Source organism: Mytilus galloprovincialis, chromosome 5 (genome assembly GCF_965363235.1).
Source record: "Mytilus galloprovincialis chromosome 5, xbMytGall1.hap1.1, whole genome shotgun sequence".
In the NCBI taxonomy this organism is placed as follows: domain Eukaryota; kingdom Metazoa; phylum Mollusca; class Bivalvia; order Mytilida; family Mytilidae; genus Mytilus; species Mytilus galloprovincialis.
This window is the reverse complement of record NC_134842.1, coordinates 53,494,162-53,512,558: the sequence shown is the minus strand read 5'-3', so window position 1 is coordinate 53,512,558 and position 18,397 is coordinate 53,494,162. Positions and strand designations below refer to the sequence as shown.

Below are 18,397 nucleotides of genomic sequence, written 5' to 3'. Positions count from 1 at the left end.
TGAAAAGTACAAAAATCTGGCATTTATTTAGAAAAAAAAATCATATTGATTTTTTTGTGATATAATAATCTTATATCTATATTCATATATAGTTTGTAATTAGAGTCTAACGACTGACCATAAGTTGTGCCATGTGATCCGTTTAATTAGCGAAAGATTATCACCTGGTCGAAGCACCTGGACAGATATCTAATTATGGGCAGAACTGTCATCAGCTGCCTTTTACACTTTGAAAAAACTGTGGAAAATCTTATTAATTTTTTTATACCTTTGTGAATTGTATTTATATATATAGATATATATATATATATTTATATATTAACATTTACCATATGAATCATGACACGAATATTTATTGGGATGTATGCTGTGTTTGGAATATATGTGGTTGTTGTTTTGTTAAAAAGAAATGAAGGACTTGAATGGATGCATTTCAGTGGCGAATACTCTACCGGTACTTTATAATTTTTTGATTATTTTTGGCTGCAATTTACAAACACACATGCACTTTTGTGAACTTTTGTGAGATGAAGAAATATATAATTCAAGTCACGAACTGGGTTAATTCGTTAGTTTCTACTGAATTCATAATTTGAATTAAATTCTTCTGCAGTGAAAAGTATAATCCAGAATCTTGGAAACTCGTTCCATTTGAATCGTAATGTGATGAAGACAAATTGATTAGACTGATTGTCTTGTAGAGCACAAGTCCTTGTGAGAACCAAAGAATATATATTCTGGACAGAAATAGTAACGTGGAATTAATAGCACAGCAGGGAAAAGTCATGTATTCACATCATATTGGTTTTAAATCATAAAATAGAGTATATGTCAAGATTTCACTTTTGTTATTGGCTTCAGTTAATTGTGTAGTCATTGTATTGGTTTCGTGGTCTTTAATTTTTGATGTGAATTAGACAAACTGGCTGCTACCTACATAGGCAGTTGTTTAACATCATCAAACAAATTTACAAATTTTAATAAATTGTAATGCTTAATTAAGTATATTTAAGATAATTGATAAATAAACAGTAATTATCTATTTATATATTGTTTACCTTATAGGCTTGATAAACATTTTAAAGTTTAGATTAACATTCTATTTATAAATTTATTTTTTTTTTTTTCAAATGGAAATTCAGAAATTATTAATTTTAAAATTTAAATCAAAAATTTCAAAAATTGTTGACAGATTAGTTCTGCTTTAAATTCCTGATTGGAATCAATGATTTCAATTAGAATCTATTTCAATTATATATAGACTGCAATGATGCCTCCATCTTATCTTCAGCACTAGAAAGATACAATTAATCCGTCAAATTGTACTAGAATTGGGATTAAAGATTATAAGTGTGTTTAATGCTGTTAAAATCAAGAAAATTATTGTGAAAACTGAACACTGATGAAAGAGCAAAACTGTAATTAAATTTGACGAATATTATGTCATTGAAAGATTTAACAAAGAGAAATCAAATGTGCCTTTATACATTTTCTCTGTTCAAAGTGTCTTGTTATCTGTTATTTATTTTGTTGCGTTAGAGAAAGGTTAATGATGAATTTTAACATGTTTTAATTTTCCGATCTGTTTGATATATATTTAATATCCACGAGAAAATTTGTGATAACAGTTTAAGTTTTAGTTATTGATAACTTGGGTTTCGTTACAACGAAATGTACAGGAATACCACAAACTACGGTCAGCCACGACAACAGACCTGGTCTGCAGCGCCACCTTCAATGCAAACTGTATATAACTATCTCTGGGGCCGGTACAGGTAGGCTTTAGTTGTTGTCCACTTGTCGTCATACTAGATATCGTTGGAGATTGATACATTTTGCAAATAAAACTTATGCATTTGGTTAATCTGTCAGCTATTCTGTTGTGAGAAAACAATCTACTTGCGTGGAATGTCCAATGGGCAATGCCAATGGTTATTATAATTCTGGTCATTTACATAGATAGTTACAGAATTTAAAGCTGGATCCATCTAAAATTTGTAAGGTCTTTTTCTTCTTAACTTGGCTAAAAAAATCTGTATATGGAAAATGAGAACTTCAGGAAAATGTTTCTGTTGTGTTTTTTTGTAACCTTTTTAATCAAGATTAAAGGGGAAGAATTGAGATCTCTAAAAACAAGTTTTTCACCATTTTCCCCTTTTCATGACTTGACTGTCTCTTGTCAGAACTCAGAATCTTCATTAGTAGTTGTGTGTCATATATATCCTTATGTTTTTCGTTATTTAGAGAATGAGGGTGTTGATGGCAAATGTCTTGTTTTGACAGACTATAGAGTACAAACTGGTCCAATATATTTCGAACTGAAGAATACATTACATGATTTCTTAAAAAATGAGTGCTTTGTTTTACTGTTCTCAGATCTCATGTTGTTTAGTGTGCTTCTGTAGTGGTACAAAAATGTACTTGCTTCAAAAACATCTGTTAACATACTTGATATATATATGGATCTATATGCAAATTGTAACAACCACACATGGCAAATCTTCTAGCCCAAATATTGACAGAAATTTTATAAAAATGAAGACAGAATAGAACGTTTGTACTTTAAATATTAACTTGAGATTAATCACTGTGGGTTTGCCCGTTTTCCAAAAATATCATTGAGCAATTATAACTATTGGTTTTCATTTCAAAGTTTGATTTTTCTGATCTCTCCTGAGGTAATATGAAGCCACACAATTATGATGACGTTGTTTTTGCTGTAACCGCAATTTATTAATATTATGTAAGCTATATGCAAGAAACCTATTTAAAGCATGTGAACATAAATATAGGTCTACAGATTCTAGAGTAATTGGAAACCTATAATGACCATTTAATACACATTGGAGAAGAAATGAAATTGAATGGGCTAGGCACGCCACATGTCAATCTCATACAAAAGGATTGACCAAATTATACTTTTACTGAAGCATTTATTTTCTAATTTGCTTAAACTGTAACTGAAAAAGTCAAGAGTTGATCATGTTGAGAATATACAGAAATGTCAGGACAAGAAATTATACAGAAAAGTGCAGTACTGTGACAAGCATATGTGTTTCTTCAGTACGTTTTTTAATCTGCTCCTTTTGAAAATCCTGGATCTGCAACGTAAACAGAACTAATTTCCATGATTTTCAAGCATTTGGACATGTTGGAGAAACCTTGATAAATACAATTTTCTTTACTCCACCAAAATTGTTGCCAAAGAATATGAAAGTATTATTAGTATAAGAAATGTCCCATATTAGAGGTGAACCTGTTAATCAGGAAGTGGTAGATATTAAACTTTCTTATTGTTCAAACTCTCATGTTTTACCGAGTTACACTGTGATTATGGTGCTGTTAATTAATGCAGTGACGGGAAAGGAATGCTTGCAGCATTGTAACATTGTAACATTGTACTCGAATTGCAAGGAAAATTTATTGAATTTATATGTTTTCCTTCTCAATCAACTGAATTCCATTTAAACATGAATCAATGAAGGAATCTTGAGAATGTCAATGCACTTTAAAAAGGTTGAATTGATGTAATAAAATGAAATGTTAGTTACAATCAATTTCGTGACAGCAAGCATTTTACTTCCTGCTTAACAACTGCATTATTCTGCTTTCCAAATATTGCATTCTTGTGACAATTACAGTACTTGTAAATAGGGTGTCAAGAAAATCTATCTTTCTTTTAAATCTGATTGACGTTTATTTTCATGACAATCCTCATGTTTGAATTAGAAAATTGAAGTCTGACTTTGTCTCCTATATAAATAAGTTGATTTTTTTTCAACAGTAGCATAAGGAATTAGGCTGTAAACAGACCACATGTTTTTTTTGAAATTTATTTCATAAAATAAAACTATCCTCAGTTTCATATACTGTTTGATAAAAGAGCCTATAGATTTTACTTGGTGACGTGTGGTTGGATTTAGAAAATATTTCCAAAAAATCTTTGTTTTGCATTTTTACATTTAAAAAATGACATGTCTTTAACAATTATTTATTTCACATAATAGATAGAAATGGAATTCATCATCAAGAACTTTGCACTTAAAAGGAAGTCTATGAGGGGTTGAAAACACCAAACAACATTGTAATTCTATTGTTACATTTGTTATAAACCAACTAAGACTGTTACTCTTGTATTGACACTGTTACTATTGTGTTACATTTGTAATACACCCAATGACACTCTTACTCTTGTTAGGTTACAAATGTTATACACCCAAATGACAATGTTAATCTTGTGTTACATTTGTAATACACCCAATGACACTGTTACTCTTGTGTTACATTTGTAATACACCCAATGACACTCTTACTCTTGTTAGGTTACAAATGTTATACACCCAAATGACAATGTTAATCTTGTGTTACATTTGTAATACACCCAATGACACTGTTACTCTTGTGTTAAATTTGAATACACCCAATGACACTGTTACTCTTGTGTTACATTTGTAATACACCCAATGACACTGTTACTCTTGTGTTAAATTTGAATACACCCAATGGCACTCTTACTCTTGTTATGTTACAAATGTTATACACCCAAATGACAATGTTAATCTTGTGTTACATTTGTAATACACCCAATGACACTGTTACTCTTGTGTTAAATTTGAATACACCCAATGACACTCTTACTCTTGTTATGTTACAAATGTTATACACCCAAATGACAATGTGAATCTTGTGTTACATTTGTAATACACCCAATGACACTCTTACTCTTGTGTTACATTTGTTATACACACAATGACAATGTTAATCTAGTGTTACATTTGTAATACACCCAATGACACTGTTACTCTTGTGTTACATTTGTTATACCCACAATGACAATGTTAATCTTGTGTCTCACAATGACACTGATACTCCTGGGTTTCATTTGTTATACACCCAAAGACACTGTTACTGTAGTGTTACATTTGTAATACACACAATGACAATGTTAATCTTGTGTTAAATTTGTAATACACCCAATGACACTGTTACTCTATTGTTACATTTGTAATACACACAATGACACTGTTACTCTTGTGTTACATTTGTAATACACCCAATCATGCCAATGCCACTGTTACTTTTGTGTTACATTTGTAATATAACAATGACTCTGTTACTCTTGTGTTTCATATGTAATTCACCAAATGACACTCATTCTTGTGTGACATTTGTAATACAGTACACCAATTGACACTGTTACTCTTGTTTAACATTTGTAACAAATCAAAATTCCAAATAACATGTTACTCTTTTGTTACATTTGTAATACACAAAATGACATTGTTACTCTTGTGCTACATTTGTAATATACCATTGACAAAATGTCAGTAGTTGGTGTGTTACATGTGTGTACAAAGTATTCCTCCAATATTTGCCTTTAAGTGATGTTCTTTTGCATTTGAATTCCAATATCATGAATATAGCTTTTTTTTCATCTTGACAATGCTGTTTGAACAAGAAACATGTCTTCAGAAATGTTGCAAACACAATAGTAAGCAATAAGCAATCAATCATTCTACATGTTCTACAAACAAGATCAATGCCATCATTGTTAAATAAAATAAAATAAAATTTTTAATTGTAATTGTTTATAAATAAATGTCTTATCTTTTTCAGGGATTGTGATTGGTTATAAAAAGTAAAATCACAAAAATACTGAACTCCAAGGAAAATTCAAAAAGGAAAGTCCCCAATCAAATGGCAAAATCAAAAGTTCAAACACATCAAACAAATGGATAACAACTGTCATATTCCTGACTTGGTACAGGCATTTTCTAATGTAGAAAATGGTGGATTGAACCTGGTTTTATATCTAGCTAAACCTCTCACTTGTGTGACAGTCACATCAAATTCCATTATATTGTCACCAATGCGTGAACAAAACAAACAGACACAATAGGTAAAAATGTCAAAAAATTGCATTATAAATAAATGTCTCATCTTTTTCAGGGCTCCATCTGGCAACCCTCATGACGCAAATTCTCCATATAAAAGGACTAGACCACAAAGTCCGTCCCAAGCACAGAGGCCTGGTGGCTACCCATACCCAACTGACCCCCAGGGACATACAAGATATGGACTAGCTGCCACCACACCTGGTTATCCCATGTACAGAGAGACATACCAAGTAAGTACATTCTATAAAGGGCGCTGGACTAACCAGTCTTTTTGCTTAACTTGTATACATTATTGATTAGGGGCCAGCAGAAGCCTAAGTCCTTTGTGTTTTTTTTTTGCTGTGTTGAAAACCCATTGGTGTTCTTTGGTTGTTTTCTGCTCTTTGGTCAGGTCATTATCTCTTTGATGAATTCCCTGTAACGTTTCATTCTCAATTTTATTGTAGACCAATATGCTAGCTGCCATTCATAAATATTTTATTATTTGATAGCATATGCGCATACACTTAATCATGAATTATATTTCACATAAAGGTGGGGACTAATCATAGTCTTGAGGATCCCTAAGGACAAGTTTTAAGCATGTAAAGCTCACTTATACCTACAAGCCATGTGAACTATTGCCATTTTGCATCCATCATCATCGCAATCTTACGTTGTATTAAACTCTTTAAAAATCTTCTCTGAATCCACTGGACCAATTCAAACTATACCAAATCCGCTGTCCTTATTAATACGAGGTCTTCAAATAATTCAATATGAGAAAAATAGTTAATCGACTCAATATTAAAGACATGTGAAAAAAGATACCAGAGGGACATTCAAACTCATAAATTGAAAATCAACTGACAACATCATGGCTAAAAAGAAAAAGACAAACGAAAGTATTACCAAAGCACAACAAAACACAACATAGAAAACTAAAGACTAACCAAGAGTTATTGCCCTTAAATCAGGATATTTTTTTTGTGTGTTTTTTTGTCTTGTCTTTTTGGCCTAATTATTGGAGATCTTTCTCTATGATGACAATTTTCATCAATTTCATTTATTGCAGTAGAGACATTTTCCTATAAAGTTTGTAGACCTTTATTCACCAGGGAAAGTAAAATGTTGTACATGTAGTACATTATATTCTGTTTGAAACTATTTAGTACAATGTCAATGATACTTTAATATATAAGATAAAGCAAAGTCATACTTCCAGATTAAAATGACTTCTGTCACATAGAAGTGACAATAAGTCAATACCTTACATGTTAAACATGTATATCCCTACGGGATTATAACACTTGCAGACATGTGACATAGTTGCAGTTTCATAACCGGAGATTGGAAAATTTTCAGCTGGAGTTCTGGTTGCATAATTGGAAATATCATTGTTGGACATCTATTGACATTTTTTCTGCGTTAATTTGGTAGTAAAACTAAATGTTTCCCAGTTTTATAAGAGAAGTCTTAAGCAAATTGAATTAAATTACATATTAAGTTGGCTAGCACCAATAAAGAGGTACTGTAATTTTACACAACTAGGGATTTTAATATAAATTTCTTAGAGTAAAAGTGATATCTTGTACATACATATTCGTTATGTTTTAATAAGCATGCACCTAATTAATATCAAGTGAAATGTAATTGAAATGAAATTGAAAAGTAATTTCTATTTAAAATACAAGCAATTTTTGCAATGAAATTAATTACTTTTGATGACTTTTAAAAAATAAAATTACAACCAATTACATTACAAATACTTTTTTTAAGACCCAAGTCAGAGATTCAGTTTCCCTATGGTGTCAAGTTTATTTTTTCATTGAGTGTTGTCTATTTCTTGTTTTGTTGTTTCTCTTGGTATTTTCTTACTTTTTTTTTTGGGTTTAAAAGTATCTGTTCCTGTCTGTAGTATGGTGGACCGGCATTATGTTTAATCAATTTGACCCCAAGCATGTCGAGATTTTTATATGACCGCAAAAATTTTAATTTTTCGTCGTATATTGCTATCACGTTGGCGTCGTCGTCGTCCTGCGTCGTTTGGCGTCGTCCTGCGTCGTCCGGCGTCGTCCTGCGTCGTCCTGCGTCGTCCGGCGTCGTCCTGCGTCGTTGTCGTCGTCCGAATCCTTTTAGTTTTCGCACTCTAACTTTAGTAAAAGTAAATAGAAATCTATGAAATTTTAACACAAGGTTTATTGACCACAAAAGGAAGGTTGGGATTGGTTTTGGGAGTTTTGATCCCAACATTTTAGGAATTAGGGGCCAAAAAGGGCCCAAATAAGCATTTTCTTGGTTTTCGCACTATAACTTTAGTTTAAGTAAATGGAAATTTATGAAATTTTGACACAAGGTTTATGACCACAAAAGGAAGGTTGGGATTGATTTTGGGAGTTTTGGTTCCAACAGTTTAGGAATTAGGGGCCAAAAAAGGGCCCAAATAAGCATTATTCTTGGTTTTCGCACAATAACTTTAGTATTAGTAAATAGAAATCAATGAAATTTAAACACAAGGTTTATGACCACAAAAGGAAGGTTGGGATTGATTTTGGGAGTTGAGGTCCAAACAGTTTAGGAATTAGGGGCCAAAAAGGGCCCAAATAAACATTATTCTTGGTTTTCGCACAATAACTTTAGTATTAGTAAATAGAAATCAATGAAATTTAAACACAAGGTTTATGACCACAAAAGGAAGGTTGGGATTGATTTTGGGAGTTGAGGTCCGAACAGTTTAGGAATTAGGGGCCAAAAAGGGGCCCAAATAAGCCTTTTTTTTTGGTTTTTGCACCATAACTTTAGTATAAGTAAATAGAAATCTATGAAATTTAAACACAAGGTTTATGACCATAAAAGGAAGGTTGGGATTGATTTTGGGAGTTTTGGTCCCAACAGTTTAGGAATAAGGGGCCCAAAGGGTCCAAAATTGAACTTTGTTTGATTTCATCTAAGATTGAATAATTGGGGTTCTTTGATATGCCGAATCTAACTGTGTATGTAGATTCTTAATTTTTGGTCCCGTTTACAAATTGGTCTACATTAAGGTCCAAAAGGTCCAAAATTAAACTTTGTTTGATTTTGACAATAATTGAATTCTTGGGGTTCTTTGATATGCTGAATCTAAAAATGTACTAAGATTTTTGATTATTGGCCCAGTTTTCAAATTGGTCCAAATCGGGGTCCAAAATTAAACTTTGTTTGATTTCATAAAAAATTGAATAATTGGGTTTCTTTGATATGCTGATTCTAATTGTGTATGTAGATTCTTAATTTTTGGTCTCGTTTTCAAATTGGTCAACATAAAGGTCCAAAGGGTCCAAAATTAAACTTTGTTTGATTTTGACAAAAATTGAATCCTTGGGGTTCTTTGATATGCTGAATCTAAAAATGTACTTAGATTTTTGATTATTGGCCCAGTTTTCAAATTGGTCCAAATCGGGGTCCAAAATTAAACTTTGTTTGATTTCATCAAAAATTGAATAATTGGGTTTCTTTGATATGCTGATTCTAACTGTGTATGTAGATTCTTAATTTTTGGTCTCGTTTTCAAATTGGTCAACATAAAGGTCCAAAGGGTCCAAAATTAAACTTAGCTTGATTTTAACAAAAATTGAATTCTTGGGCTTCTTTGATATGCTGAATCTAAACATGTACTTAGATTTTTTATTATGGGCCCAGTTTTCAAGTTGGTCCAAATCAGGATCCAAAATTATTATATTAAGTATTGTGCAATAGCAAGAAATTTTCAATTGCAGAGTATTCAGCAATAGCAAGAAATCTTCAATTGCACAGTATTGTGCAATAGCAAGAAATTTTCAATTACACAGTATTGAGCAATAGCAAGAAATCTTCAATTGCACAGTATTGTGCAATAGCAAATATTTTCAATTGCACAGTATTGCGCAATAGCAAGAAATATCTAATTGCACAATATTGTGCAATAGCAAGAAATTTTCAATTGATTGGAGTTATCTTTCTTTGTCCAGAATAGTAGTTGAATCAACTTAAATCATTGTTTTATACAATATACAATGTATATTTTTACTTTTACTACCAACTGATAAATTAAAACAATCTTTACCATTCAGTGATAACAAGCACTTTTTTTACATTTTAATATTTTATGATGTATTTAAATGAGTAGTTATTGCTATTTCTTCAATTTTTTTGATAGGATTAATATTCAACAGCATAGTGAATTGCTCAAAGGCAAAACAAACATTTTAAGTTCATTAGACCACATTCATTCTGTGTCAGAAACCTATGCTGTGTCAACTATTTAATCACAGTCCAAATTTAGAGCTGAATCCAGCTTGAAAGTTGTGTCCATACTTGGCCCAACCGTTCAGGGTTCAACCTCTGCGGTCGTATAAAGCTGCGCCCTGCGGAGCATCTGGTTTGAAAATCAGGAGTCGATTTCACAAAAAAACAATTTAACTTACGACTAAGATTTATCGTAAGTACTAGAATACACCCGTGATATCGCGGGTCCGTGACTGAATTAAAGTATATAACTATGCGCAAGCCTTATATATTTTGATATTAGTATTGTCATCTGATAAAGTCATGCCGATTATAAGATACGCAGTTTTCTCTGCTTTCAAATCTTTCTGTTTGAATCCGTCGAACTGGAACTTATCAATTATTGGTAGTATTAATTAGTTGGAAAACAAAAGGTCCTGGAATGGAATATTTTTTAATCAACAGCATTGTCCTATATTAGTTATAAAGTTGAATTCGTTGATTCGATGTTTTACGTCATGCCCGCTAACAAATTGAAAACTGTACCTATACGCCTTATTTTAGTCCAGATTTTTAGTATTCGTATTGTTATCTTAGAAAGTTTTACTGATTAAAATGCTACAATAGGTAACAATTTGACAATCTAGTAGTGTCAACCCTGTGAATATGACCCGTGTATATAGCATATTAATCCTGAATACACCGTTTGGTGGTGCGCCTGTCAGATGCGGAACGTACAAATAAGGTAATAGGTAACAGGTGAATATACTATTGGTATCGGTATCGGACTCAACCCGGAACTTCTTAATTATTGGCAATATTAATTACGTGGAAAAAAAAAGGGCCTGGAGTGGTGTAATTTTTAATCTACACCTTTGTACTATATTAGTTATATATAAAGTTGAATTCTTTGATTCGTCGTTTTTACGTGATGACGGCTGACAAATTGGACCTCGTAATTTTAGTATTATAGATACTGATTTGTTCATAACTTAAGACCAATCTTAGTCGTAAGTTTTTTTTGTGAAATCAACTCCTGGCTTTTTTTAAATTTGCAAACTTAGGCAGGATTGGGTACAAGTTTCTTTTAATTCACTTTACTTATTAATCAGACAGTTGCTGTATTGTATTCTAAGCTTGGCCAACATAAATTACAGAATACTTCACCTAACTAACACCCTGCTCCAGTGGTCAAGAAGCAGTGTGCTGGCCTCCAATTACTAAAAAAATTGTACATGTATACAATTTACTGCTTCTCCACAAATATTTAAGAATTAGAGCAAAGACTGGTTAGCCTGAGTAATCTTCCTCGTAACTGTGACCTTGTAAACCAGCATAAAAAAATGTGGCTCAATGTGTAGTTGCACTCTAGTACTAAGCAGGATTTGTTTTCAGATCTCTTTAACATGTTCTTCTCCTGATATGCATGAAATAGTTGCCACTGAACACTTATCCATTGTCAATTAATCATGGAATGACATGTTGCAGAGTTAGCCTTATTTGCAACAGTCAAATATCATCAATATAAAAAAGAAGATGTGGTATGATTGCCAATGAGACAACATACACAAAAGACCAAAATGACACAGACATTAACAACAAGTTCACTACTTAAAATATTTTTCTTTTCTTTCAGATCCAGTATTTATTATGCTCTTTTCTGATTTAAATTCACAATATGTATACATAAAATTGAGAATGGAAATGGGGAATGTGTCAAAGAGACAACAACCCGACCATAGAGCAGACAACAGCAGAAGGTCACCAACAGGTCTTCAATGCAACAAGAAATTCTCGTACCCGGCGGGGTTAATTATGTTTGTGAGATCTCAACCCTCCCCCTATACCTATAGCCAATGCAGAAAAGTAAACGCATAACAATACTCACATCAAAATTCAGTTCAAGAGAAGTCCGAGTCTGATATCAGAAAATGTAACAAAAGAAAATAAACAAAATGACAATAATACATAAATAACATCAGACTACTAGCAGTTAACTGACATGCCAGCTCCGGACTTCAATCAAACTGATTGAAAAATTATGTCTTTATCATATGAACATCAGGCACAATCCTTCCCGTTAGGGGTTTAGTATCATACCATCATAACAAATATGAGAAGAACATAACCCGTGTCATGTCAACAACTGGTTTATTAATAATAAATGTGTTTAGTTCCAATGCAAAGACCCTATAAGTGAATCAATATTAACTCCAAATTATGCAATCTTTAATGACCTGACAACAGTATCGTAACTATATCCCTTCTTAATAAGTCTATTTAAAGGTTTTGTTAGCTTCTGAGGTGAATACTGACATTTTTGTGCTTTATAAAGATTGTTTCCATAAAATATTGGATGTGAAATACCTGAACGTATAAGAAGTCTGCATGTTGAGCTATATTTACAATTGATGTCCTTATACCGATGATAAAATTTAGTAAATGTTTTGACTAGTTTGTGATATCGAAAACCCTGGTGTAATAATTTTTCAGTTATACATAAATTTCTCTCGTTAAAATCTAAAACATTGTTACATACACAAGCGAATCGTACAAGTTGAGATATATAAACACCGTAAGATGGTGACAAGGGAACGCCACCATCTAAAAATGGCTAATTAACGATAAGAAATGAGAAATCATCTCTTTTATCATAAATTTTAGTCTTAAGCTTTCCGTTAATGATATATATATCAAGATCGAGGAAAGGGCAGTGGTCATTGTTAGTATTAACTTTATTTAAAGTAAGTTCAACAGGATAAATTTCTTTAGTATACATACTGAAGTCGTCATTTATATTGAGAGCTAAAATATCATCCAAATATCTAAAAGTATTATTAAATTTGTGTATTTTGATGTTGTGAAATTTGTTGATAACTTGTGCATAAAAATGTTAAAGAAATGTCCTGTAAACTTCTATAAAATTTGAATGTTTTGCATAGCTCAAATGTTAAAGCATGCCATTTTAAAATCTACATTTGCAACACTGGTATACAATCAAAATTGCCTTAAGGGAAGACATATCTCAGTGCCAACCTCGGACATTTTAGTTCTATTTTTCCTGTATTTACCTGATGTCATCAATATTACACTGACTTTCTTAATTGGAACCCTTTAGAAATTGTTTATACATGATAAAACATTTAAACAGGATAAAACTGGAAAACTCTGATTCACGATTTTTCATCTTATTTGTTTGAAGGCAAACCTTGTAAATTAATAAAGATGTCTAAGTGTCATTCAAAAAGGAGCGGTTGATTTAAAATTTGCATAAAAGGTCATCTGAATATGACCCCTTATGATGACAAGATGAAGCAGAGTGTTAGATCTGATTTAATCAAAATGTTCAGAACATTGACTTTTTGGTAAATTCCTGAAATTCTTAAAATTATAAAAGATATTTTCCAAATTTGACATAAGATACTAGGGGATTTTTTTTTAAATATAAAACATGCAATTTGTTTCCAACCAGACACCGTGACCAGGACTTATTAATCCTATTAATCCGTACACTCTTATCAAACACTGACCTTGGTCTATATTTTTTTTTAAACATAAAGTCATGAACTATTATAGTGAAGTAAAGTTTGGGCATGCCAGATAAAAATAAGTGCATTTGTAGTTGGATTAAAGATCTAATATCTACAATCCAAATTTGATAAATAAAAATCTATTTTGCTCCTGAAAAGTATGAATATGTAAATTTCACATCAAGATTATTCCTAAAATTGTGGAAATATACACATTCTTACACCTATTTAGGTCTTATAAGATTTTTTAAAAATCTAGAAACTTCTAAAAATTGATTTTTATTATCTCATGTCTAATATCCTTTAAGGGCCTCACATTTTCTGTCTTAAATATAGTCCTACTTAATAAATCCCACTGAGATCAATAGACTTTCACAAGGTGAAGGTGAAGTAGAATTATGGTCAAGGATAAATTGGGGAGCAAATTAAATATAAATGTCAGCACCTGCATATTTAAAGTTATAGTTCAGAACAAAGGGTTGGTTAACTTAATTACTGATGGAACATAAATCCTGTAATCCATGATGGAAATATTAGTCCACAATAATTCAAAATGTTGTTTTTCAACGCCCTGTGAAGAGTCTATAAGGACAGGTCAGTGGAGTTCATTGAAATGATAGAATACACATATGTTGTTTGTGAGTCACTGAAGGGTAAATTTTTGACCGATTTTGAATATTGATTTTTGTATCTAAAATTTTTTTATTTGAAGGCTATAAATGTTAGCACATAAAAAAGATATTTGCTAGAAAAATGCCTTTGGCTATATTTTATAGATATTTTAATTTTTTATTCTCTCTAATATAGATAATTATTAACTGTGTTAATATGGTAATAAAGGGACACCATGTAGGGATGATTGCACTGCATAAAATAATGCTCTAAACTTTAAATGTTTTCAATAACTGAGTTGTAGACCTCATAAAATGTCGTTTTTGACTTAATAGTTTTGTGTGGGTTGCAGATCTTTGGTCATGTAATAATATTAAGTTAGTAGCATGTGTTAGTTTTTACAACTTGTCTGGAGTTTGTGGTCATTAATCAATATATGGTTTTATTCACCTTACAATAAAGTCGTTTATATATGATTTAAGAGGTATATTTTGCCTGCTAAATACCATTTGATGTTTGTTAGACTGTAATGTACCCATGTTTGGTGTATTGTAACCTCCTACAAAATTACCCAGGAATACAGGCACTTGTCTCTGACAAACAATTAATAAGGTAAACATTTTGGACACACTTAGTGCCACTGTCCAGCATGTTCAGGAGGAATGAAAATCTTGCCTTGGTACAAACAAATATTTTATGGCAACTTTTCTCCAGGGGGATTCAGGATAAACAAAAGCCAGAATTTAAGAAAGGGGAGCATTTAGGATTAAAAAAAATAGAAAAGGGGACATGATAAAGGATATAAAATTTCTACATCATGTAGTCTCTAGCGGAAAGTTTATCTTCATTGTCAATTATATCACATCTTTTTATCTTGATATAAACACTTTATTGTTTTGCATATAACGGGGGACTCAGTGGCGGATCCAGGGGGGGGTCCGGGGGTTGGAACCCCCACCCCTTTACTCTAGGTTGGGAACCCCCTTTTTAAAATGGCTGGATCCGCCACTGGGACTGGATCTTTCTCTGTATCAGTTTATAAACTCCTAGGATCCCAATGTTTTGATTTGTAACATTTTGTCAGTAAATTCATAGAATCCTCAAATTGATTTAAATTAAAAAAATAATGGATTTTGGAAAAAAAGGGGGTGGGCAAAAAAATGTCATGTCCCCAAAATGCAAGTAAATTAGGATATTTATAAGTATTTGTAACTTAAATCCACTGTGACCGAAGATTGTACCAAATTAAAAAATGCAAAATTAATTTGTTGAAAAACATCTTACATGATTCATCAAATCTTAATTATTGCTGTGTATGTGTTTTTATATATACAACATGACTTTAGACCAGAAAGTGGATAGTGTATTAATAAACATAAAACCACAGTGTATCTAAAAATAGATATTATGACTGATATTTTTTTTGTAATGAAAAATCTATATTGCTTTGTGTTCGATCATGTTTGTCCCTTAAATAGGTCAGTGATCTTTGTTGTTGTGTGTGATAAATCCTAGACTATTTACATTGTACACAGCGGCACACATACAATGTGTACCCTTATAAATCATCAACACTAATTTATTTAAACTTGTGAAAATGATTTTTGTAGCCTTTGGGGATATATACACGTACATAGATAATTCTTGAATGTGAAAGATATTTAATTTATTGTGTGGGTGAATGAAAGTAGGAAATATCAGTGAAGTGTGACGATATAGACCAATGTCAAGGTCAGCTAATATACTTAGTGCACCAGTCAGGCTATAACACTTCACACCTGTGAAAGGTAAGGGGAAATAGATTTTTCAGTATTTTCTTTGAATTTTATGACAGAAGTTGTAATGCTAATTTTATTCAATGTTAATCTAATCCACGAGATTGATTTTAACTGAATGTAGGTCAAAATAGTTTTGATGTGTAATTTATCGTATTGTAATGTTTGACCCAGTTTTGCGTTTTACTGAATGGCCCATGTATTATAGCTAGTTTGTGCAATCAGGACACATTTATTTATAACTTCATATGTATGTTATCCTCAATTTGGAAAGTAACATTACGTAAGCTTTATGAGATAGTTATTTGTACACATTTTACCTGAACTAGAATTTTGACATGGAGTGACCTTCAGGTCACTAACTAAGATAATGTTATAGGTAATATTGGATAATTGCTTAGTACTCATAGTCAATAAAATCTTTCATTTTGGTGTTTGTGGAATTCTGAAGTTAGAAAAGGAGTTTGTTTGAAGAATCATGCACATTTTGGTTCCATTTCCATAAAGAGTGTCCTAGATAAACCTAGACTGTATTTATAGAATAGATTAAACTAAAAAGTAGGGTATATAAAAATAAACTACTTCCAGTTTTAAGGTAAGCCAGCCACCCTTTGCAAGCCTAATTAAAAATTTTGAAACTGTTTTAAGTCCCCTACCAACGAAGTCGAAGGGGACTTTATTTTTATAATGTTCAAAAAGTAAAAGTTTTAAACATTTTAAATGGAAATATTGATAGCATTTGTTGTCTTTTGTTTGAAAGAAAGCTGATTTCTTGTTCAGTAAACCTGATTGGGAAAGGTATTATATATTTAGGTTTATACCCCAATACAGATATCAATTTTAGTGATGAATGTAAAAACTTTTGATTTCAAAATCATGACGCAAACATTCAAGTCAATGAAAACATATTGCCCAAAGACTCCATGACGGAAAATAAACTCATCGTAGATACCAGGACTAAATTTTGTATATACGCCACATGCGTGTTTCGTCTTCAAAAGACTCATCAGTGACGCTCGAATCCAAAGAAGTTAAAAAGACCAAATAAAGTACGAAGTTGAAATATAGTATCACAATTATTTCGTAGTGCATTTCTTTTAGAACATAAATGAAAATAAAAAAATCCCACCTGCGCTTTCTCAAAGAAACTTTTACAGTGTGTTTTCTACTTTTGGGACAAATTATAGAAAACTTTACGACTCTAACTCAAAATATGGACAATTTTATGTTTAGGGCGTCTTGAAATCTTTTGACAGCTTCCGAAGGGCCAATTTTCAACCTTTTTCAGCTGGACCAAATCACTACTTTCCTTTAAAATTCTGGACCCCAATTTTTTTACAGTGTAATTTCACCCCCTACTTGCAATTTGAGGCATTAAACATGGAGAAATTAATTTGGAGGGGGTATAAAAATTAATGGCAAGTAACCCACTGTCAACACTAGGGACTATATTCGTGAACAACGAAAATCAAGGGACGACAATTGTGGTCTCGGACCATCTAGATAAAGGAGATTAGCCCTGAAAAGGTAGTATTTTTAGAAAACTTAGTACACAATTCTTATTTGAAATATGGTCTTAAACATGTTAAAGGAAAATATTTTTTTCATTTACCGGTATGTCAAAATGTATGTGAATATTTGTCCCAAAAATTGTAATATTTGTCCCAAATATTACAGCCAGATAAAAGTCAATAGCCTTTCAAAACCAGGATTTTCTGAGACCATTAAATTTGTATTTAGTTCCTATTTGAACTGGAGTCTTGATTGAAATTATGAATTTATTTTATATTTATAAGAATATTTTTGCCATGATGAAAAATTCAATTTTTTAACTGTTTCCAAATTTGGTTATACATGTAATATCCATGAATATGATGAACATAATGAATGGGGATTATTACCAACAAGGAACTTCTCCAACCTGTATAAACTTGTTTAAGGTGGTACCCAACACTTTAGCTAAAATTAATTTGGGTCGTTTAATTTTCTTAAAATTTTGACAAAGTATTTACTTTGACCCTTTTACAAAAATATAAAAATTTCAAAAAATTTGAAAAATTACACTGGTTATATAGCAGTTTGACAAACACTTATTTTGATCATTCATGAGAAGCTTAATATTCCCTTAACAACACAATGTAATTAAAACGTTTAGCTGATTTTACAGAGTTATCTCCCTGTAGTGTTAGGTACCACCTTAAGAAATTTTGTTTGCTTCTTGAATCTGGGACTATTACATGTACATCATGTATATATATATTTAGTCAAGATTAAAGAAAGAATGAATACTGGTAAATTTACATGTATATAAGATTGATGATAAATTTAAATTTTCCAGTGTTTGCAAGACGTGCCTGTGAGA

At 31.6% G+C, this 18,397-nt stretch overlaps 1 protein-coding gene across 8 annotated transcripts in view; it reads left to right on the top strand.

Moving 5' to 3' along the window:
• The window catches only part of LOC143076034 (uncharacterized), an 82,819-nt gene that overhangs the window by 13,756 nt on the left and 50,666 nt on the right, over positions 1-18,397 (top strand). For 3 of the 8 annotated variants that reach the window (XM_076251652.1, XM_076251651.1, XM_076251649.1), the window contains exons 1-2: positions 1,582-1,775; positions 5,950-6,127. In XM_076251652.1, the coding sequence (XP_076107767.1) occupies positions 1,672-1,775; positions 5,950-6,127 (282 nt within the window). In that variant the 5' untranslated portion in view covers positions 1,582-1,671. Of the gene's footprint in view, positions 1-1,573; positions 1,776-5,949; positions 6,128-14,223; positions 14,243-15,800; positions 16,048-18,397 lie in introns of those variants that run through there. The other 5 variants (XM_076251657.1, XM_076251650.1, XM_076251654.1 and 2 more) reach the window with 5 other exon arrangements.